The sequence below is a fragment of the Amblyraja radiata genome, chromosome 25 (assembly GCF_010909765.2).
Source record: "Amblyraja radiata isolate CabotCenter1 chromosome 25, sAmbRad1.1.pri, whole genome shotgun sequence".
NCBI classification, from domain to species: domain Eukaryota; kingdom Metazoa; phylum Chordata; class Chondrichthyes; order Rajiformes; family Rajidae; genus Amblyraja; species Amblyraja radiata.
This window is the reverse complement of record NC_045980.1, coordinates 28,573,971-28,598,805: the sequence shown is the minus strand read 5'-3', so window position 1 is coordinate 28,598,805 and position 24,835 is coordinate 28,573,971. Positions and strand designations below refer to the sequence as shown.

General features: G+C 45.9%; 1 protein-coding gene across 1 annotated transcript; it reads right to left on the bottom strand.

The window, feature by feature from the left end:
* Positions 1 to 806: 806 nt before the first annotated feature.
* Positions 807 to 15,368, bottom strand: LOC116987176 (phospholipase A2-like). The gene is made up of 6 exons (XM_033043053.1): positions 15,285 to 15,368; positions 15,144 to 15,244; positions 14,339 to 14,442; positions 1,936 to 2,116; positions 1,022 to 1,143; positions 807 to 931 (listed from the first exon to the last, which is right to left on the bottom strand). Exons 1-6 carry the CDS (start codon positions 15,366 to 15,368, stop codon positions 807 to 809), a joined length of 717 nt encoding a protein of 238 aa, XP_032898944.1.
* Between the last annotated feature and the right edge of the window lie 9,467 nt (positions 15,369 to 24,835).

The window sequence follows — 24,835 nt, the reverse complement described above, 5'->3', positions numbered from 1 at the left end:
CCTTGAACATGCTCAAATCATTTTAATAGATTATAGAAAATACACGACCACCACCTTCGTTAACTGCGCCACAGACAATGTCATTAAGAATGACCATTAGATACGATCATTGCAGGATTTAGTAGTGACAGCATTAATTAGAAGAAAGCCCTGGACTGAGGGTGTGAACATCCCAATAGGATGTGAACCTGGATTTTCAATAGGATTCCCAAATGCTGCTGCATTCATATTTTGGAGAGGGAGTGAGGATATTGGACACGGATTAGATTAGATTAGATTAGATTAGATTATTTAATGACCACACAGTCAAGCTGGTGGAATTCAGGTTCAGTACAGGATGTTACAAGGTAGGCTGATTCCCGTCAAACATAACATAAAACACAACATCATACAATATACAGTACATGCATGTCTTGGCGGACAGTGAGCTGTAGCGCCTTCCTGATGGCAGCAGGTGGAAGATGTGGTGTGCTGGGTGGGAGGGATCAGAGATGATTTTCTTCACCCTTGGTTTTGGTTTTGAACGTTATGGGAAGAGAGTCACAAACCAGAGTTAGCTTCCACTGCAGGGAGATTGAAGCGATCCAGTCTTTAGCATCATGAGTGGCACAGATAGTGAAAGACCGTGAGAACGGGATAAGGAGTGTTGGATTTAAATGAGATTACTGATTACATTAACGTAGCAAATAAGGAGATCGATCAGTGGTTCCTCGAGTTGCTGGAAGCAAACTGCAGGATGCAACCTGTAAGGCAAGTATTCCCCACAGAGTCGAGGAGACTTCTAAACGCAGGGACACATTGAGGCCCTATTTACAACTGGATTTCTTCATACCCTTGTATTTTTTATTGTACGTGGGTTGTGCTTTGGCGAAGCAAACGGCCGCTTTGCGATCACATTCACAGACAAACTTCGCACATTTATTATTTTTACCTGAAAAGAAACAGAACGCATTATTTAGAACATATTGCCCATGGATTGTGAAGAAAATAATTTTCCAAGCCTCTCCTGAACCATACTCACTGTCGCAAGTGACGGTCTTTTTTGAACAGGTGTACTTGTAGCCCACAGCTTTGGGGTTCTTGAGAAATTTGCAGCCCATTTTCGAAGCCGCGCCATAACAATTGTCGTGTGTCTGACAGCACCTGCAAGAACATGGGTCATGTCAGGTAGGAAACACTGCAACCATAACCAACACAACACTTTGACTGATGGTTTGCAGCAGCACAAACATCACATGCAGCAAAATAGTCCCGAGGTGATCAGAGCGGAACCAGCCTGAGCAGGTTTGAGATCCACATTGGACCTGTGGGCGATGGGGTGGGAGACTCATTGTGGGATGGGAATGCTTGCAACCAGGAGCTGTCTGAAGTCAGGCAGGAACAGTGAGGGCGGCACGGTGGCGCAGCGGTAGAGTTGCTGCCTGACAGCGCCAGTTACCCGGGTTCAATCCAGACCTCGGGTCATATCTGTGTGGAGTTTGCACGTTCTCCCTGTGACCCAATGAGTTTCCTCAGGTGCTAAACTCAGGTGCTCCAGTTTCCCCCCCATATCCCATAGATGTGCGGGGTTGTAGGTTAATTGTGCTCTGTAAATTACCCCTTGTTGCCGGGACTGTCGACTAGTGTGAACGATGGTTGGCATGGACCCGATGGGCCAAATGGCCTGTTCCCATGCTGTATCTGTAAACTAAAATGGCTCCAACCCCTAGGCGACAATACAAGTCAGTGGCACCCAAGAATATTCCCAAAAACATACATTTCACAGCTCATGGGAAAATCTATTGGGATATTCTGAATGTGAAGAATGAACGGCCTGCAGTGAAGGTTCAATCCTGCAGCTTCAGTAAATGGATGCGAACAATTGTCTGGGCCAGAGCCAGCCCTGACCTGCAATGTGTGGGACCCGGCTCCAGACAGACCTCTGCATCGACCCACCTGTCCAGCTCATCCACCGGTGTCCCCTGTCCACCAAGCCCGCAGTAACATCCATAGCCGTTGAACGTTAAAAGTGGGTGGCTCCCTGGTATGGCGCACTTAATCAACTTGCTGAACTGCAAGAGGTTTCTGGGCTGAATGGACTCAGTGTCACCACCGGCTACACCAGGGAGGAGGCAACCTGACAGAAACAAACACGTTAGAACATCAAGCGAGCAACATCCAAGGCAAGGCTGAGGCGGGGGAGAGACTCGTTACCTGGGAGCAGAAGAACCAGAAGTAGCCCCAACATCTTAGTTTGCTCTGTCTAGTCCTGGAAGACATACTATGATTGCTCAGCCCATGCTTTTTATAGTCAGCCTCGATCAACGTCCAGGTTCAGACCCCTAGATCACGTCATGGCATCTGTTAATGTGGATAAGATAAAGGCTAAATTTCCGTTGATACAGCTGGAGTCAAATTTGAATGGGGGGTGGCTGGCGAAAACACACTGCTTCAGGCAGCTTCCGGCTCTTCCCGTTGGACACGGCGTGGGAGATGTCAGGCATCAAGTTGGCCCGGAGAGAGTGGATCTGGAGAGGATTTTTCCACTAGTGGGAGAGTCTAGGACGAGAGGTCATAACCTCAGAATTAAGGGACGTTCCTTTAGAAAGTAGCTGACGAGGAATTTCTTTAGTCAGAGGGTGGTGAATCTGTGGAACTCATTGCCACAGAAGGCTGTGGAGACCAAGTCAGTGGATAGTTTTAAGGCAGAGATAGATTTATTCTTAGATTAGTACAGGTGTCAGGGGTTACGGGGAGAGGGCAGAGGTATTGGGTGAGGAGGGAGAGATAGATCAGCAATGATTGAATGGTGGAGTGGACTTGATGAGCCGAATGGCCTAATGCCCCTGTCCCACTTAGGAAACCTGAACGGAAACCTCTGGAGACTTTGTGCCCCACCCAAGGTTTCTGTGCGGTTCCCGGAGGTTTTTGACAGTCTCCCTACCTGCTTCCACTACCTGCAACCTCCGGGAACCTTGATTCTGTTAGCCCTAAATCTAACTCTCTCTTGAAAACATCCAATGAATTGGCCTCCACTGTCTTCTGTGGCAGGGAATTCCACAGATTCCCAACTCTCTGGGTGAAAAACTTTTTCCTCTTCTCAGTCCTAAATGGCCTACCCCTTATTCTTAAAGTGCGACCTCTGGTTCAGGACTTCCCCCAAAACCATGTAACAATTACAGCACGGAAATAGGCCCTCTCGACCCTTCTAGACCGTGCCGAAAACGTGTTCTCCCCTAGTCCCATATACCTGCGCTCAGACCATAACCCTCCATTCCTTTCCCGTCCATATAACTATCCAATTTATTTTTAAATGATAAAAACGAACCTGCCTCCACCACCTTCACTGGAAGCTCATTCCACACAGCCACCACTCTCTGAGTAAAGAAGTTCCCCCTCATGTTACCCCTAAACTTCTGTCCCTTAATTCTCAAGTCATGTCCCCTTGTTTGAAGCTTCCCTACTCTCAGTGGGAAAAGCTTATCCACGTCAACTCTGTCTATCCCTCTCATCATTTGAAAGACCTCTATCAAGTCCCCCCTTAACCTTCTGCGCTCCAAAGAATAAAGCCCTAACTTGTTCAACCTTTCTCTGTAACTTAGTTGCTGAAACCCAGGCAACATGCTAATAAATCTCCTCTGTACTCTCTCTATTTTGTTGACATCCTTCCTATAATTAGGCGACCAAAATTGTACACCATACTCCAGAATTGGCCTCGCCAATGCCTTGTACAATTTTAACATTACATCCCAACTTCTATACTCAATGCTCTGATTTCTAAAGGCCAGCACACCAAAAGCTTTCTTTACCACCCTATCTACATGAGATTCCACTTTCAGGAAACTGTGCACAGTTATTCCCAGATCCCTCTGTTCACCTGCATTCTTCAATTCCCTACCATTTACCATGTACGTCCTATTTTGATTTGTCCTGCCAAGATGTAGCACCTCACACTTATCAGCATTAAACTCCATCTGCCATCTTTCAGCCCACTCTTCCAACTGGCATAAATCTTTCTGTAGACTTTGAAAATCTACTTCATTATCCACAACCCCATCTATCTTAGTATCAGCTGCATACTTACTAATCCAATTTACCACAACATCATCCAGATCATTGATGTACATGACAAACAACAGTGGACCCAACACAGATCCCTGTGGCACCCCACTAGTCACTGGCCTCCAACCTGACAAACAACCACCCACCATTACTCTCTGGCATCTCCCATTCAGCCACTGTTGAATCCATCTTGCTACTCCACCATTAATACCCAACCATTGAACTTTCTTAACCAACCTTCCATGAGGAACCTTGTCAAAGGCCTTGCTGAAGTCCATATATACAACATCCACTGCTTTACCCTCATCAATTTCACGAGTAACCTCTTCAAAAAATTCAAGAAGATTAGTCAAACATGACCTTCCAGGCACAAATCCATGTTGACTGTTCCTAATCAGACCCTGTTTATCCAGATGCTTATATATATTATCTCTAAGTATCCTTTCCATTAATTTGCCCACCACTGAGTCAAACTAACAGGTCTATAATTGCTAGGTTTACTCTTAGACCCCCTTTTAAACAATGGAACAACATGCGCAGTACGCCAATCCTCCGGTACTATTCCCGTTTCTAATGACATTTGAAATATTTCTGTCATAGCCCCTGCTATTTCTACACTAACTTCCCTCAATGTCCTAGGGAATCTCCTGTCCGGACCTGGAGACTTATCCACGTTTATATTTCTCAAAAGTGTCAGTACTTCTTCTTCTTTGAATCTCATAGTTTCCACAGCTACTCTACTTGTTTCCCTTATCTCACATAATTCAATATCCTTCTCCTTGGTGAATACCGAAGAAAATAAATTGTTCAATATCTCCCCCATCTCTTTTGGCTCTGCAGATAGCTGTCCACTCTGACTCTCTAATGGACCAATTTTATCCCTCGTTATCCTTTTGCTATTAATATAGCTGTAGAAACCCTTTGGATTTACTTTCATCTTACTTGCCAAAGCAACCTCATATCTTCTTTTAGCTTTTCTAATTTATTTCTTAAGATTCTTTTTACATTCTTTATACTCCTCAAGCACCTCATTTACTCCATGCTGCCTATAATTATTGTAGATCTCTCTCTTTTTCCGAAACAAGTGTCCAATTTCCCTTGAAAACCATGACTCTTTCCAATTTTCACTATTTCCTTTCAACCGAACAGGGACATAAAGATTCTGTACTCTTAAAATGTCACCTTTAAATGTACTCCATTTCTCTTCCACATCTTTCCCATAAAACAAACTGTCCCAATTTACTCCTTTTAAATCCTTTCGCATCTCCTCAAAGTTAGCCTTTCTCCAATCAAAAATCTCAACCCTAGGTCCAGTTCTGACCCTCTCCATAATTATATTGAAACTAATGGTATTGTGATCACTGGTCCCGAACTGTTCCCCAACGCATACCTCTGCCACCTGACCCGTCTCATTTCCTAACAGGAGGTCCAGCACCGCCCCTTCTCTCGTAGGTACTTTTACGTATTGCTGCAAAAAACTATCTTGCACACATTTTACAAACTCCAACCCATCCAGCCCATTTACAGAATGTGTTTCCCAGTCTATGTGTGGAAAATTGAAATCTCTCACAATCACTACCTTGTGCTTACTACTAATATCTGCAATCTCCTTACATATTTGCTCTTCCAATTCTCGATCCCCATTAGGCCGTCTATTATGTACCCCTATAAGTGTTGCTACCCCTTTCCCATTTCTCAGTTCCACCCAAATAGCCTCCCTAGACGAGCCCTCTAATCTATCCTGCCAAAGCACTGCTGTAATATCTTCCCTGATAAGCAATGCAACACCTCCACCTCTTGTCCCTCCAATTCTATCACACCTGAAGCAACGAAATCCTGGAATATTTAGTTTCCAATCACAGCCCTCCTGCAACCATGTTTCACTGATCGCCACAACATCATACTTCCAGGTGCCAATCCAGGCTCTAAGTTCATCCACCTTTTTTACAATGCTCCTAGCATTAAAATATACACATTTAAGAAACCCACCCTCTCTTATTCTCTGTTTATTGTCTTTTTCTTCTCTCTCCCCTACATTTTGGGTCAGAGTGCTACCATTCTCAGCCTCCTGCCTCACACACTGACTGCTAGCTTTCTCAATTTGAGTCCCTCCCCCCAACCATACTAGTTTAAAGTCTCCCCAGTAGCCTTTGCAAATCTCCCCGCCAGGATATTGGTCCCCCTCGAGTTCAAGTGCAACCCGTCCTTTCTGTACAGGTCGCACCTTCCCCAAAAGAGGTCCCAATGATCCAGAAACTTGAATCCATACCCACTGCACCAGTCCCTCATCCACTCATTTATCCTCCACCTCACTCCATTCCTACTCTCACTGTCGCGTGGCACAGGCAGTAATCCTGAGATTGTTACCTTTGCAGTCCTTCTCCTTAACTCTCTACCTAACTCCCTAAATTCTTCTTTCAGGACCTCTTCTCTTTTTTTACATATGTCATTGGTACCTATATGTACCACAACCTCAGGCTCCTCTCCCTCCCATTTCAGGATTTCTTGGACACGTTCAGACACATCCCTGACCCTGGCACCAGGGAGGCAAACTACCATCCGGGTCTCCTGTCTGCGTCCACAGAATCGCCTATCCGACCCCCTGACTATAGAGTCCCCTATTACAATTGCCCACCTCTTCTTTTCCTTACCCTTCTGAGCAACAGGACCGGTCTTTGTGCCAGAGGCCCGGCCGCTCTTGCTGCCCCCAGGTAGGCTGTCTCCCCCACCCTTACTCAAGCATGAGTACTTATTTTCAAGGTGTACAGCCACCGGGGTACTCACCAGTCCCTGCCTCTGCCCGTTGCCCTTCCTAACTTAGACCCAGTTTTCTGTCTCCCGTTGTCTTGGAGTGACCACCTCCCTGTAACTCCTTTCTATGACCTCCTCGCTCTCCCTGAGCAGACAGAGGTCATCGAGTTGCTGTTCCAGGTTCCTAACACGGTCCCTTAGGAGCCCCATCTCGACGCACCTGGCGCAGATGTGGACGTCTGGAGGGCACTCAGACTCCATGACCTCCCACATCTGACTTCCAGAACAGTAAACTGCCCTGGCCCTCATTCTCCCCCTTATCCGAATACAATAAAGCCTTACCCGGGATACAAGCCAATCAGCTGCTTCCTCTAGTCCGTTCGACCAATCAGAGGGTTCCCCCAGCCCCCTTAATTTGAAGTGTGATCTGCGAATGGAACGTTGCAGATTTTGGCTCCTCCCTCTGTAATGGCTCCTGGGCCTCTGCTGAAACAAGCCCCGCGATGGGTTTTTGAACTCACCACACGATCGTCGCTCCTCCCTCTGTAACGGCACTTGGGCCTTAACTCCCAGAATCCTTAACACCCAGAATCCTTAACTCCCAGAATCCTTAACTCCCAGAATGCTTAACCTGAAGGCAGAAATGTAAAAATGTAAACCCGGGGTTGCACCCAATCAGCTGCTTCCTCTGGTCCTCTTCCACCAATCAGAGCTTTCCACCAGACTCCTTCTCTGGAAGTGAGATGGAACGTTGCAGATTTGGGTAACTTACAGCTCCAGGTAACTCCTCCTCGCACCAACGGCTCCCCGGGCCTCTGTAGAAGCAAGCCCCGCGCTGTTTTTATACTCACAGCTCCAGGTAACTCCTCCTCGCACCAACGGACATTGTTCCTGCATCTAGCCTGTCCAATCCTTTAAGAATTTTATATGTTTCTACAAGATATCCTCTCATCCTTCTGAATTCCAGTGAATAGAAGCCCAGTCAACCCATTATTTTATCACATGCCAGTCCTGCCATCCCGGGAATTAACCGTGTGAACCAACACTGCACTCCCTCAATAACAAGAATGTCCTTCCTCAAATTAGGAGACCAAAATTGCACACAATATTCAAGGTGCAATCTCACCAGGGCCCCATACAACTGCAGTAGGACCCCCTTGCTCCTAAACTCAAATCCACTCGCAATGAAGGCCAACATGCTATTAGCTTTCTTCACTGCCTGCTTGCTTTCAGTGACTGATGTACAAGCACACCCAGGTCTCGTTGCAATCTGCTGAGAATTTGCTGAAATTTGCGGAGAATTGTGGACGCTGCCCAGACCATCACACAAACCAACCTCCCTTCTATTGACTCAATGTTGAATTGAATTGAATTCTTCCCTCTCCCATCATCAAGAGGTGATGTTTAAGAAAGAACTACAGATGCTGGAAAAATCGAAGGTAGACAAAAATGCTGGCAAAACTCAGTGGGTGAGGCAGCATCTATGGAGCGAAGGAGTGTTTCGGGTCGAGACCCTTCTTCGGATGGATGTTAATGTTCACTCATCAATTCTAATTCACTGGGTGCTTGGGTTTAAAGTCTTTATTTGTATTTCAGTACAGGTTTATCACTTAATCAGCTTGGCATAATTGTAAATTGTCCCTAGTGTGTGTAGGATAGTGTTAGTGTGCGGGGATTGCTGGTCGGCGCAGACTCAGTGGGCCGAAGAGCCTGTTTCCCCGCTGTATCTCTCAACTGAACTAAACTAAGTAGTGTAAGAATTTGGTGAGGCCGCATTTAGAATTTTGTGTTCAGTTTTCGGTTTACATGTTATACGAAAAATGTTGTCAAGCTGGAAAAGGTGCAGAGAAGATTGACGAAGATGTTGGCCCGGGCTCTAGGGTCAGATCTAAAGAGAGAGGTTCAGGCTTGGCCCCTATTTCCTGGAGCATGGGAGGATGAGAGGTGATCGTATAGAGGTGTACAATATCATGAGAGGGATAGATGGAGTCTCATGCCCAGAGTGGGGGAATCGTGAAGCAGAGGACATAGGTTTAAGGAGAGGGAGGAAAATATTTAATAGGAACTTGAGGGGTAACTTTTTTACACAAAGGGTGGTGGCTGTGTGGAATGGAGGTAGTTGAGGCAGGTACCATCGCAACGTTTAGACAAGTACATGGATTGGATAGGGTTAGAGGGAGGCTCCCTCCCCCTTATTGACCGGGGTCTCTACCAGTGGTCACGGTGCCCAAGACCACCACCGCCCTCTCCCATTATTCCATCTGCTTCCCTCTGGCACCCACCTGACAAACACTGGGGGAAATGTGGCCCCACCATCACCATGGTTCCCACTCTGTGAAGCAGACCACACTCACACTACTCCATTTTCACACACTGACATCCCCTGGTCATGCATTAGATGTTTGACCCCGTGTGGCTGAGGCTCACCTTTGCACTCGGGAGCTGGGGTGAGGTGGGCAGTGGGAACTGATGATGCTCATCTGTAAGAACCAGGCAGTGCAGGGCCTCCCAGTGAGCTGCCATCTTGCAGGAACCAACATCCATGGAACCATGCAGCAGCTGTGCAGCACAAATCCCCCTCCCACTCCCACGCTGACCTTTCTGTCCTGGGCCTCCTCCATTGTCAGAGTGGGGCCAAACGCAAATTGGAGGAAGAGCACCTCATATTTCGCTCGGGCAGCTTACACCCCAGTGGAGACGGGGAGGGGAGTGGAGGGGAGTGGAGTGGATGTAGAAGATAACATAAAAATTAGTCAATCAATGTTCATGCTGCTGAGTTGTAAGCTATCCCAGCGAAATATCAGGTGCTGTCCCTCCAAATCACTTGTGGCCCCACTCTGCCAATGGAGGAGGCCCAGGACAGAAAGGTCAGGAAGGTCCCTGTGATCTGCCTATCAAACATCCCCTTACATGTATCCACCTATCACTCGCCAGGCTTTGCCCTCCACCTCTCCAGCTTTCTCCCTCCCAACCACAATCAGTCTGAAGAAAGGTCCCAACCAGAATCTTCACCTATCCATGTTTTCCAGAGATGCTGCCTGATCCGCTGAGTTACTCCAGGCACTTTTTGTCTTCATTTTTGTAACCAGCATCGGCTGCAGTTTCTTGTTTCTCCCTTTGAACCCACTAGGTTTCTTCATCTGTAAATGTGGCTCCACAATCACTGTCATTCCCATTCTGTTCTGTAGGTCTTGGGGATGACCAAACACACACAGTTCCCTACTATGCTCCCTGTGTCTCCAGACCCCCCCCCCCCCCTTTGTACATGTGTGTCCAATCCCCACAAGCTTCCAGAGGAGGTCATTGAGGCTGGGACTGTCCCATCGTTTGAGTGACAGTTAGACAGGTACATGGATAGGACAGGTTTGGAGGGATATGGACCAAGTGCAGGCAAGTGGGACTAGTGTAGCTGGGACATTGTTGGCTGGTTTGGGCAAGTTGGGCCGAAGGGCCTGTTTCCACACTGTATCACTCTATGACTTTATGTGGGTGAGAGGCGAGGTTTCTACTTTGGAGTAAGGGGTAAACAGTCAGCCACGATGTAAGGAAATCTAACAACTCCGCCACATCCGCTGCATTAATCTTCGTTCGTCCATTATAATCCAACTTCTGCTGATAAGACAACCAAAAGACTGATCATTGCTATTTACCAAACCCACCATGTTTCAGGAATTGTTCCCATGGCCATTGGCGATACCACTTCTTTACATTCCATGAGTCGAGTGATTCGTAATCAAATGTGTGTGTTTGTATTTCATGAGACAAACGCTGCTCTTAACTGTAACCACATTAAAATAATTTTTAATCTTTTCAAGAGATGTCCCAATCAAGAAGAGCAGTTTGAACAGCAAAGTGGAAGTTTTACATATGGTTCAGCTGCCAGAAGAAGAGGATAAATTCTCTGGTTGTGAACGATTGCAGCAGGATCTGGATCGATTGGCCAGGTGGGTTGTGGGTGGCATTTTGGGACGTTGAACAAGGGCAGGACCTACACATTAAAGGGTAGGCCTCTGGGTAGTGTTGTAGTTTTAAACAAGTGCTTTTGTAAGTCCAATTCGAGAAAACCATTGCTGCTAAAATTAATTCTTTATTCTGACAGCAATCACACATATTGGTGTGTCAATACATACACACAAAACATATATTTTCACTTTTGGAAAAGAAAGTTATTTCTAAAACTTCAGATTTAAACAAAGTCTAATACTCACAATCCTAATTAAACACAATACACTTCACAAATAATTTCCCTATTTCATAGTTACCATACAATTACTTATGGATTAAATATGAGTTTTGCCCCATTCTTACAAAGTGGTAAGAACTTATGTTATTTCTACAATCCCCAACCACACAAAGGCCACACATTGTCACACTTGACAATGTCACAATAGTAAGATTAAATGAGAACTTACTAGTTTGAAGTTTGATCTTTATTTTATGAGGAATTACGATGAGGGATTACGTGAAGACCCTGCTCGTCCGCATGCGCGTCAATCTTCAAAGCAGCGTTGTGAAATCACAGATAACAGTAATTGAAGTGACATAGTAAGATTAGAGAAGACTAGAACTACCAGATTACCTTACTGAGGGTTGGGAGCGGAGGGCACGTAATCTCTCATCGTAAGTACTCATAAAATGTAGATCAAACTTCAAACTGGTAAGCTTTCGTTTATTCTTATTATTTTACTTCGGAGTCACGTGAGCGACTACGTGAAGATTTCAAAGCTCTGTGATTTCATGCCGTGAGAAACGAGTCTACACAACCTCAACTGCTTCATTGACAGATGAGGGAAACATTCATAATGTATACAGTCGTGGCATAGATTTAAAACATGCTGATGCTGTTAATTGAAGTAATAATAATAGTAACACCTCTCATCCGGGTGGAAACTATAAATAAAACGTAAAATAGTGTTGACAAATACACCTGGTCTGGCAATGGGTTATTATAAAATGTTTGGAATTAGTTCATTTAACCATGCTGCAGCCGCTAGGATGTGGTCCAGCGGAACGTAAATAACCCTTGCTGCTGATGTTATAGCAGCCCTGGTGGAGTGAGATCTGGAAATCAGTATCTACTCCTGCACAAATCAATCCCCGCATTATCACCTGGAAATGGTCTGACCGGATACGTTCTTATAACGTTTTTTGTAACTAACAAGCAATGCTAGTTCAGAGTCTCAAAGGCTCTTGGTGACCTTGACGTATTGTTGTATATGTGTGCCTTCACATAACCAAAGGTCCCTGGGTATGTCTTGAACTATTTTGAGACCTGACACCCCTTCTGCACTGCTTAAGTGATTATAAGCATAAAAGGAACTGAACCTGTTGCGCAAAACCAGCGCCAGGAGGATAACCACCTGATGAGATACGGCCAAACCTAATAATGTAGCTGGTGAAATAGTGTTAACACAATGTTAATATCCCATACTGCATTGTACTTGTCCTGGGAGAACTTGTGCTAAAGATATACTTTACAAACTCGATATCCGGGGTGAAGCCGACAGAGTGGGTCTCGTTTGCTGCAGCAAATATGATGGGAAGGCACGTTGGCACATTTAATGGCCCTATATCTCAATTATTGTCAAAAGACCATTTAAAATGAACTCCAAGACGTCAGTAATCTGTACCGTTTTAAATGCAACATGAGCATTAACTAAATGCTTCCCATCTCCTGAAAAAGAAATGTACTGCTTTTTGGTGCTATCACAGCACTCTGGAGTGAACACATACAAGGATAGGTGTGACAACCCAAGCTGTAGGGGCAGTCTATTCAGAATCTGCAAACATAAATTGATTTTATCAAGCACAAGCTGATTTTCTGAGTCACAGGCTGAACCAGCAAAGTTTACGTTTAGAATAACCGTATAAGGTTGTATTATTATTCCCGACAAATTGAGACTCAAAGCTGCATAGGCCAACCAGACAGTAGGAAAAACTTAAAACAGGATCTTGATGACTTTATTTGAAGACCCGACTGATGAGGCAAAATGGAGGAAGACATAAAAGATCATTCCTCCTCCTTGTAGCAAGAATGTATCTTTCGCCACTGTTTATGCCACACATTTTTGCATCCTGTGAATAAGTATGAAAACCAACATATCGCTATTCGGTGTTCCATTGAGCCAGAATTTCATAAATACTGTGTGATCCAACACCCATTCTATGTTGTCATTGAGCTGTACTTGATGATACGCCGGTGGCAAATGAGATTAGATAAGCTATTACAGGATACTTTTACTTGATTGCACCCATGTGACTAACATATGCCACCATCATAGTGTATCAACCTGAAGTTGAGCATGTAGATTATGCATATTCGCTCAATCACTCTTTAACCCATAGAATGCACGTAGGGTCTATGGATAGTTGATACCAATAACTGAAGAATTGGTAACTCATGCAAATCTTCTCCACCTCCAAATTTGTGATGACATTTGCAATTTCCCACGTTAGGGCCATTAGCATCAGTTTGCAATATAACTGAAATTTTTACTGACCAAACTACTGGACCAATGCTGAATACGGTTTGTCATTCATTGTGACTTTGGTAGCTTCTGCTGGTAACAGCATAGGTGTGTATGTACATAGGTACAATGACGTACATGGCACTTTAGAGTTTGCCATTTGGCATGGTGTCAGTTCTCCCACTTGCACAGCTGAATCACAGCCATTATATTGCCAATTAGTCTTAATGAATAGAAGGCTGCTTTATAACACCAACGCTGTTACAGGTTTCTATTAACTCCAATCTGTTGCCCAGGACGGAGTCATAGGCCAATTGATAGCTAAAGGTAAATCCCAATGACCAACAAGTCTATTTGGTAACAACTTAATTTTAACTGGATAGAGGAGCCCAACTTCTCAAATATAGTTTGAGACTGAAACAGTGGATTTTTAGCAAAATACAGTGTTAAAATATCATCCAGACAAGACATCATGCTGTTATTATTACCTTATCATAGCAATTGCCTCCTCCAAATATCTCCGATGATCACTGTAAATGGGAACACCCTATGAAACGTAGTTGTTAATCAGCCATTTTTCATAACGAACAGGCCACGCCTGCCATAATTTCGTGCCTGATTTGAACGACAACTCAGGCCCGATTTCAGAGCTTGTCTTGCAAGACAATCCTGGCCATAATACTGAGCCTATCTGATAATTCTGACCTGTCTTAAAAGACAACACTGGCCATAATTCTGAGCCTGTCTCGAAAGACAATTCTGGCCACAATTCTGAGCTTGTCTCGAAAGACAACTCTGCCCATATTTCCAAACCTGGCTCGAAGGCAATCCTGGCCAAAATTACTGAGACTGCCTCAAAACACAATTCTGGCCCAATTCCAACCTGCTTGGAATGCTAGTATTGTCCATTTCATGGTTAAATGCCTCTAAGTAGATGATAATATCATTTGTGTTTTGTACAACTAATTGTAAATATTACCAACTTGTAAGTGGTCCCTTAGTTGTAGAATAGAATTGGTAGAGTGCGTGGAACCTCTGGCCAGCTTTCATGTTGCCACCAGCTTCAGTGAACCGCTTACTGCCGATGAAGACGTGGGGTGCGTTGTCACAAAAAACGATGAAGCTTTGCTCGTTGTTGGCCTTGGTTGGTCGAACAGCTTGTGCTTCGTCCTCCAGGTTTTGCCTGTTGAATAGGTCTTACCTGAATAGAAGATTCGGCGGCTGGCTCCAATGTCCCCCTGATAGTGGTGTTCACTGCTTGTGTTGGGATGGCAAACCTTGCTGCCAGGAATGGTACCTCTGACTCGTACCCTTCATCCCTTGTGTATGCTCCACGGCTATACGCTCAGACTCGGCGTCAGATTTACACTGACCCGGCATGCTCTCCTCCTCCAAGAGGGAGACATTAAGCAGCCCTGTCCAAGGCGCTGCTGGCGCGGGCTCCTGCATAGGCCGGCGCCGCCACAGACTTGGCATGAACATTAAGCAGCCCTGTCCAAGGCACTGCTGGCGCGGGCTCTCCCATAGGCCGGCGCTGCCATAGACTAGGCATCAACATGAAGCAGCCCTGTCCAAGGTGCTGCTGGCGTGAGCTCTCCCATAGGCCCACGCTGAAACAACTCCTGCTAGTGTATCTAGATGGAGCATCCTCTCCATAAGGAGCTCCATCCTGGCCAACCTGCAAACTTTTCGACATTACCGGAGGTGAACCCTCCCGGCACTAAGGCTGACTGTTCTGGTCAGTTTTACCCCATATCCTGGGGCCCACTGAGGTCTGGGCACCGCATTGCTGCTGGATGTCCCCACCCCGGGAACCACAGCGTCTGGAAGTCACTGATCGTCTTGTCAGTGACTGGGATCGTGAACCCAACATTCGCCAGCTACCCGCTTCCGCGGTTGGAACCGGGGTCTCCCCACAGCCCGTAGCTGGTTTCCCCGTTGACCTTCGCGAAGTACCGACAGGAAACCTCTGAAAAAAGAGCTTCCTGCAGGGAATCAAAAGCAGGTGAAAAATAGTAAACTTACCTGTAGTTTAAACTTACTGCTGGCAGGAGCGACATGCCTGCCAGTCCGGTGCTTCGCCATGCGAGCGACGATAATGACGTGCATGCGGACGAGCGGGGTCTTCACGTAGTCACTCACGTGACTCCGAAGTAAAATTCTTCCCGAGCTCGGGTCTAGTTTAGTTACAACCTCCCCCTTCTATCTCTGGACGAATAGAATGTAAGGCCTCCTCACTAATAGCATTCCACACAGCAAATGGAAGATTATCAAAACAGAGTTACTTTCTCCGTTTTCTATAAACATAAGAAACCACCCTTATACAAAGGTCACACAAACATCACCTATGCCTTATCCCTTATCTCAACATGAATACAATTACACAGCACAAACCAGATCACAGACTATTATCTAGCCTTGGTGGCCACGACTCAATATAGACAACCATAAACATTTATAACACACCCAAGCTCAAAGAAGTGCCATAAAGAAAGGATACATGATGCTCATGTCTTGATAAGAAACCAATCAATAACCTATACTCCAAACACCAACTAAAGCAAATACAACTTCTGACAGTTATATCCGCTTCAAAGCAAACAAAGCTATGCCTATTTACATCAACATCTCCATGTTATAACAAGCCATCTGTTCTCCTATGTGTGTGTATGTTCTTTATTCCTTTGGGGCCTATGTATTTTTGAAAACCTCTGCTCCATGTCTTTCTCTTGCAACTTAACATAGTTCCTCACACAGAAATTATCATTTGAGCAATTTTATTGTATAATATTTCCGCAGTAGAGCAGAGGGATCTAGGAGGATGTGTGACAATGTGTGGCCTTTGTGTGGTTGGGGATTGTAGAAATAACAAGTTCTTACCACTTTGTAAGAATGGGGCAAAACTCATATTTAAACCATAAGTAACTATATTTCAATTATGAAGTAGGGAAATTATTTGTGAAGTGCATTGTGTTTAATTAGGATTATGAGTATTAGACTTTGTTTACATTTGAAGTTTTAGAAATAACTTTCTTTTCCAAAAGTGAAAATATGTGTTTTGTGTGTATGCATTGTGTGATTGCTGTATGATGTATATTTTATATTCTGAGAGGTGTTCTATGAAAATTAGTTTTATATCTCTGTGGTTTTACTACATTGAAATAAAATGATTTTGAGCAACGAGGCTAAAGAAAACCTCAGAGGGGAAAAAGGTTGTAAAGGGGCCGGAAAAGGGAAAATCATGTGACTATACGTATTGTCGATCACTGGAAAGGATTTAGTTGATTGGTTAATGCAAATAAGTTAAATGTATGGTAAACCATAATGATTAGTTAATAGTTTGCCATTCCTTTGCTATCATAATTGTCTAATACCTATATAATGTGTTATGTTTGTGTCAAAACAGTAGTTCTTTCGACCTGCCCCAGAGATCTAGCTCTGTGTTGAAAGGTTTCCAGCGCTGTCAGAATAAAGAATTGATTTTAGCAGCAATGGTTTTCTTGAATTGGACTGACAAAATAACTTAGTTTAACACTACAACACTACCCAGAGGCCTCCCCTTTACTGTCCTTGTTCGACGTCCCAAAATGCAACACCTCACACTTCTCTGTATTAAATTCCATCAACCATTCCTCCGCCCACCTGGCCAATCGATCCAGATCCTGCTGCAATCGTTCACAACCACAGAACTTATCCTCTTCTTCGGGCATCTGAACCATATGTAAAACTTCCACTTTGCTGTTCAAACTGCTCTTCTTGATTGGGACATCTCTTGAAAAGATTAAAAATTATTTTAATGTGGTTACAGTTAAGAGCAGCATTTGTCTCATGAAATGCAAATGCACACATTTGGTTACGAATCACTCGACTCATGGAATGTAAAGAAGTGGTATCGCCAATGGCCATTGGAACACTTCCTGAAACATTGTGTCATTTGAATTGCTGGGTTGCCCAACTTGCCCAAACCAGCCAAGAATGTCCCAGCTACATTAGTCCCACTTGCCTGAGCTTGGTCCATATCCCTCCAAACCTTATCCATGTAACTTTCTAGCTGTCACTAAAACGATGGGACAGTCCCAGCCTAAACGACCTCCTCTGGAAGCTTGTGGGGATTGGACACACACGTACAAAGGGGGGGGGGGGGTCTGGAGACACAGGGAGCATAGTAGGGAACAGTGTTAGTTTGGTCATCCCCAAGACCTACAGAACAGAATGGGAATGACAGTGATTGTGGAGCCACATTTACAGATGAAGAAACCTAGTGGGTTCAAAGGGAGAAACAAGAAACTGCAGCCGATGCTGGTTACAAAAAGGAAGACAAAAAGTGCCTGGAGTAACTCAGCGGATCAGGCAGCATCTCTGGAAAACACGGATAGCTGAACATTCTGGTTGGGACCTTTCTTCAGACTGATTGTGGTTGGGAGGGAGAAAGCTGGAGAGGTGGAGGGCAAAGCCTGGCGAGTGATAGGTGGATACATGTAAGGGGATGTTTGATAGGCAGATTACAGGGACCTTCCTGACCTTTCTGTCCTAGGCCTCCTCCATTGGCAGAGCGGGGTTCACAAGTGATTTGGAGGAACAGCACCTGATATTTCGCTGGGATAGCTTACAACTCAGCAGCATGAACATTGATTGACTAATTTTAAGTTATCTTTTACCTCCACAACCCTCCCCTCCCCTCCCGTCCCCTCCCCTCCCCGTCCCCACTGGGGTGTAAGCTGCCCGAGCGAAATATGAGGTGCTGTTCCTCCAATTTTCGTTTGGTCCCACTCTGACAATGGAGGGGGCCCAGGACAGAAAGGTCAGTGTGGGAGTGGGAGGGGGGAGTTTGTGCTTCACAGCTGCTGCATGGTTCCATGGATGTTGGATGCGCAGACCAGCAATCCCCGCACACTAACACTATCCTACACACACAAGGGCCAATTTACAATTATGCCAAGCTGATTAAGCGACAAATTTGTACTGAAATACAAATAAAGACTTTAAACCCAAGCACCCAGTGAATTAGAATTGATGAGTGAACATTAACATCCATCTGAAGAAGGGTCTCGACCCGAAACATGGCTTAGCTCCATAGATACTGCCTCACTTACTGTGTTTCGCCAGCATTTTTGTCTACCTTCGATTTTTCCAGCATCTAACCATATAACCATATAACAATTACAGCACGGAAACATGCCATCTCGGCCCTACAAGTCCGTGCCGAACACCTTTTTTCCCTTAGTCCCACCTGCCTGCACTCATACCATAACCCTCCATTCCCTTCTCATCCATATGCCTATCCAATTTATTTTTAAATGATACCAACGAACCTGCCTCCACCACTTCCACTGGAAGCTCATTCCACACCGCTACCACTCTCTGAGTAAAGAAGTTCCCCCTCATGTTACCCCTAAACTTCTGTCCCTTAATTCTGAAGTCATGTCCTCTTGTTTGAATCTTCCCTATTCTCAAAGGGAAAAGCTGATCCACATCAACTCTGTCTATCCCTCTCATCATTTTAAAGACCTCTATCAAGTCCCCCCTTAACCTTCTGCGCTCCAGAGAATAAAGACCTAACTTATTCAACCTTTCTCTGTAACTTAGTTGTTGAAACCCAGGCAACATTCTAGTAAATCTCCTCTGTACTCTCTCTATTTTGTTGACATCCTTCCTATAATTGGGCGACCCAAATTGTACACCATACTCCAGATTTGGTCTCACCAATGCCTTGTACAAATTTAACATTACATCCCAGCTTCTATACTCAATGCTCTGATTTATAAAGGCTAGCATACCAAAAGCTTTCTTTACCACCCTATCTATATGAGATTCCACCTTCAAGGAACTATGCACGGTTATTCCCAGATCCCTCTGTTCAACTGTATTCTTCAATTCCCTACCATTTACCATGTACGTCCTATTTTGATTTGTCCTGCCAAGGTGTAACACCTCACATTTATCAGCATTAAACTCCATCTGCCATCTTTCAGCCCATCCTTCCAAATGGCCTAAATCACTCTGTAGACTTTGGAAATCCTCTTCATTATCCACAACACCCCCTATCTTGGTATCATCTGCATACTTACTAATCCAATTTACCACACCTTCATCCAGATCATTGATGTGCATGACAAACAACAAAGGACCCAACACCGATCCCTGAGGCACCCCACCAGTCACCTGCCTCCAATCCGACAAACAACCATTCACCATTACCCTCTGGCTTCTCCCATTCAGCCACTGTTGAATCCATCTTGCTACTCCTGCATTTATACCCAACAGTTGAACCTTCTTAACCAACCTTCCATGAGGAACCTTGTCAAAGGCCTTACTAAAGTCCATATATACAACATCCACTGCTTTACCCTCGTCAATATCCCTAGTAACCTCTTCAAAAAATTCAAGAAGATTAGTCAAACATGACCTTCCAGGCACAGGCCAATGACTGCTCTCACCCCAACCATGGACTGTTTACCCTCCTACCATCCGGGAGGCGCTACAGGTCTCTCCGTTGCCGAACCAGCAGGTCCAGGAACAGCTTCTTCCCGGTGGCTGTCACTCTACTCAACAACGTACCTCGGTGACTGCCAATCACCCCCCCACCCCCCGGACACTTATTATCACTTATTATTATTTATTCAAATCATTTGCTATGTCGCTCTTCCAGGGAGATGCTAAATGCATTTCGTTGTCTCTGTACTATACACTGACAATGACAATTAAAATTGAATCTGAATCTGAATCTGAAATCCATGCTGACTGTTCCTAATCAGACCCTGTTTATCCAGATGCTTATATATATTATCTCTAAGTATCTTTTCCATTAATCTGCCCACCACTGAAGTCAAACTAACAGGCCTATAATTGCTAGGTTTACTCTTAGAACCCTTTTTAAACAATGGAACCACATGCGCAGTACGCCAATCCTCGGGGACTATTCCCGTTTCTAATGACATTTGAAATATTTCTGTCATAGCCCCGGCTATTTCTACACTAACTTCCCTCAATGTCCTAGGGAATATCCTGTCAGGACCTGGAGACTTATCCACTTTTATATTTTTCAAAAGTGTCAGTACTTCTTTTACTTTGAAACTCATAGTATCCATAGCTACTCTACTAGTTTCCATTACCTCACATAATTCAATATCCTTCTCCTTGGTGAATACCGACGAAAATAAATTGTTCAATATCTCCCCCATCTCTTTTGGCTCTGCAGATAGCTGTCCACTCTGTCTCTCCAATGGACCAATTTTATCCCTCGTTATCCTTTTGCTATTAATATAGCTGTAGACACCCTTTGGATTTACTTTCACCTTACTTGCCAAAGCAACCTCATGTCTTCTTTTAGCTTTTCTAATTTCTTTCTTAAGATTCTTTTTACATTCCTTATACTCCTCAAGCACCTCATTTACTTCATGCTGCCTATAATTATTGTAGATCTCCCTCTTTTTCCGAACAAGATGTCCAATTTCCCTTGAAAACCAGGGCTCTTTCCAATTTTTACTGTTTCCTTTCAACCGAACAGGAACATAAAGATTCTGTACTCTTAAAATTTCCCCTTTAAATGTCCTCCATTTCTCTTCTACATCCTTCCCATAAAACAAAATGTCCCAGTTCACTCCTTTTAAATCATTTCGCATCTCATCAAAGTTAGCCTTTCTCCAATCAAAAATCTCAACCCTAGGTCCAGTTCTGACCCCCTCCATAATTATATTGAAACTAATGGTATTGTGATCACTGGACCCGAAGTGCTCTCCAACGCATACCTCCGCCACCTGTCCCGTCTCATTTCCTAACAGGAGGTCCAACACTGCCCCTCCTCTAGTAGGTACCTTTATGTATTGCTGCAAAAAACTATCCTGCACACATTTTACAAACTCCAAACCATCCAGCCCATTTACCGAATGTGTTTCCCAATCTATGTGTGGAAAGTTGAAATCTCCCACAATCACTACTTTGTGCTTACTACTAATATCTGCAATCTCCTTACATATTTGCTCTTCCAATTCTCGATCCCCATTTGGCGGTCTATAATACACCCCTATAAGTGTTGCTACCCATTTCCCACTTCTCAGTTCCACCCAAATAGCCTCCCTAGATGAGCCCTCCAATCTATCCTGCCAAAGCACTGCTGTAATATCTTCCCTGACTAGTAATGCAACACCTCCACCTCTTGCCCCTCCAATTCTATCACAGCTGAAGCAACGAAATCTGGGAATATTTAGTTTCCAATCACAGCCCTCCTGCAACCATGTTTCACTGATCGCCACAACATCATACTTCCAGGTGTCTATCCAGACTCTAAGCTCATCCACCTTTCTTACAATGCTCCTAGCATTAAAATATGCACATTTAAGAAACCCTCCGCCTCTTATTCTCTGTTTATTTCCTTTTTTTTCTTTCTCTTCTTGTGCCCGAATGCTTCCCTTTTCTGCTTCCTGCCTCTCATTCTGTCTACTAGCTTTCTCTATTTGAGTCCCTCGCCCCAACCATTCTAGTTTAAAGTCTCCCCAGTAGCCTTTGCAAATTTCCCCGCCAGGATATTGGTCCCCCTCGGGTTCAAGTGCAACCCATCCTTTCTGTACAGGTCCCACCTTCCCCAAAAGAAGTCCCAATGATCCAGAAACTTGAATCCCTGCCCTCTGCACCAGTCTTTCAGCCACGCATTTATCCTCCACCTCGCTCCATTCCTACTCTCACTGTCGCGTGGCACACGCAGTAATCCTGAGATTGTTACCTTTTTGGTCCTTTTCCTTAACTCTCCTCCCAACTCCCTAAATCCTCCCTTCAGGACCTCTTCCCTTTTTTTACCTATGTCATTGGTACCTATATGTACCACAACCTCGGGCTCCTCTCCCTCTGATTTCAGGATATCTTGGACGCGCTGAGACACGTCCGAGACCTTGGCACCAGGGAGGCAGACCACCATCCTGGTCTCTCGACTGCGTCCACAGAATCGCCTATCCGACCCCCTAACAATAGAGTCCCCAATTACTATTGCCCTCTTCTTTTTGTCCCTACCTTCAGGAGTAACAGGGCCAGTCTCTGTGCTGGAGGCCCGTCTGCTCTCGCTACCCCCGGGCAGGCTGTCATCCCCATCCGTACTCAAACAGGATCTGCAGTTCTTTCTTAAACATTAACATCCATTTTCGTGGCTATTGAGTGAAAATAAGCCCAAATTGATTTTCTGTGCAGCAAAATATATTGCATTTCCACCAGTGATCACTCCTGCAAATTAATCATCTATCTATATTTAAAACTGTATGTGTGTGTATGTGTGTCTGCCTGACTTGTGGATGCCAGCCTTTAAATCGCTGCTACGCCAACACCAGACGCAGAATCGCCGAGATTTTTTCCATTTCGATAGAGATTTCACTTTTCATTCCAAGTATCCACTCCTGATTAAATTTCGTCGTGTTTATGTACACATTTTTAATAAAATCCTTCTCCCCCCCCAAAATTTTAAAAGAATACTGCTTCTCACCCATAGATTGTTAGTGACTGTCCCTACCCCTCCCCCTTCCACTCTCCCTCCCCACTATTTCCGCTCTCTCCCCCCACCCCTCTCCCCCTCCCTCCACACTTTTCCCCCTCCCTCCCCTGCCCCATCTCCCTCCCCCCCTCCGCCACACCTCTCTCCCCCTCCCCCATCCCTCTCGACCCCTCCCCATCCCTCTCTCCTCCCCTTCTCCATCTCCCTCTCCTCACCCCTCTACCTCTCCTCCCCCTTCTCCTCCCATCCCCATCCCTCTCTCCCCCACCCCCTTCCCTCTCCCCCTTCCCTCCCCACCCCTTCCCTCTCTCCCATACCCTCTTCCCCCACCACTCCGCCCCCTCCATCCACACTCTTCCCCCTCTACCCCCTACCCCATCTCCCTCCTTGCCTCCCTCCCCTCTCCCCCACCCCTCTCTCCATCTCCCTCTCATCACCCCTCTCCCTCTCCTCCCCCTCCTCCTCCCACACCCATCCCTCCCCCATCCCCTTCCCTCTCTACCCCACCCCCTTCCCTCCCTCCCCTGCCCCCTTCACCTACCCCTCTGTCCCTCTTCCACCACTCCCCCTACCCCTCCCTCCCCACTTCCACTGCTCTACCCCTTACCCCACTCCTCTCCCTCTCCGTCCCCCACCCTCCCTATCCCCCTCCCTCCCTCCCCTCTACCACACACACCTTCCCCTACCCCTCTGTCCCTCTTCCACCACCCCTCCTACCCCTCTCCCCCTCCCTCCCACTTCTCTCCCCCACTCTCCCTCCAATCTTTCCCCTCTTTCCCCCTCCCCCTCCCTCCACAATCTTCCCCCTCCCTCCCCTATTCCATCTCCCTCCTCCCCTCCCTCCCTGTCCCTCCCCCATCCCCCACATCTCTCTCCTCCTCCCCATCGCTCTCTCCTCCCCTCCCCCTCCCCATCTCGCTCTCCTCAGCCCTCTCCTCCTCCCCCCACCCCCATCCCTCTCTCCCCCACCCCCTTCTCCCTCCTCACTCTTCCCCCTCCCTCCACACTCTTCCCCCACTCTCCCCTATCCCATCTCCTTCCTCCCCTCCCTCCTCCTCCCCATACATCTCTCCCCCTCCCCTCTCTCTTCCCCCACCCCTCTCTCTCTGCCCCCCCCCCCCCTTTCCATCTCCCTTGCCAAAGACATTCTTGCCATAGAGGGAGTACAGAGAAGGTTCACCAAACTGATTACTGGGATGTCATGACTTTCATATGAAGAAAGACTTGATAGACTCGGCTTGTACTCGCTAGAATTTAGAAGATTGAGGGGGGATCTTATAGAAACTTACAAAATTCTTAAGGGGTTGGACAGGCTAGATGCAGGAAGATTATTCCCGATGTTGGGGAAGTCCAGAACAAGGGGTCACAGTTTAAGGATAAGAGGGAAATCTTTTAGGACCGAGATGAGAAAGACATTTTTTACACAGTTTAGTAACTTGTTCTTTAGTAACTTGTCAGTTTCTTTGTTGAACTAAATTAAGGCGCATGTTGCAATCAAAAGCGGTTGAACAATTTGTTGGGAAGAAAGACAAACTGTAAGAAAGACGACTGCGCCTCCTTTTCAAGAGCAGCCAGCTCTTGCACGGTCGGTGCCAACGCATCAACATGACCCTTAAACGTGAATCTCTGGAATTCTCTGCCACAGAAGGTAGTTGAGGCCAGTTCATTGGCTATATTTAAGAGGGAGTTAGATGTGGCCCTTGTGGCTAAAGGGGTGAGGGGGTATGGAGAGAAGGCAGGTACAGGATACTGAGTTGGATGATCAGCCATGATCATATTGAATGGCGGTGCAGGCTCGAAGGGCCGAATGGCCTACTCCTGCACTTAATTTCTATGCTTCTATGTTTCCCTCTCATCACCCCTCTCCCTCTCCCACCCATCCCTCTCTCCCCCACCCCCCTTCACTCTCTACCCCACCCCTTCCCTCTCTCCCCCCACCTCCTTCCCCCAACCGCTCTGTCCCTCTTCCACCACTCCCCCTACCCCTCCCTCCCCACTCTCCCTCACCCTACACCTCTCCCCCCCACCCCTCTCTCACCGCCTCACTACCCCGCCCTCCCATCTCTCCCCCTACCCCTTCCCCCTACCCCTCTGTCCCTCT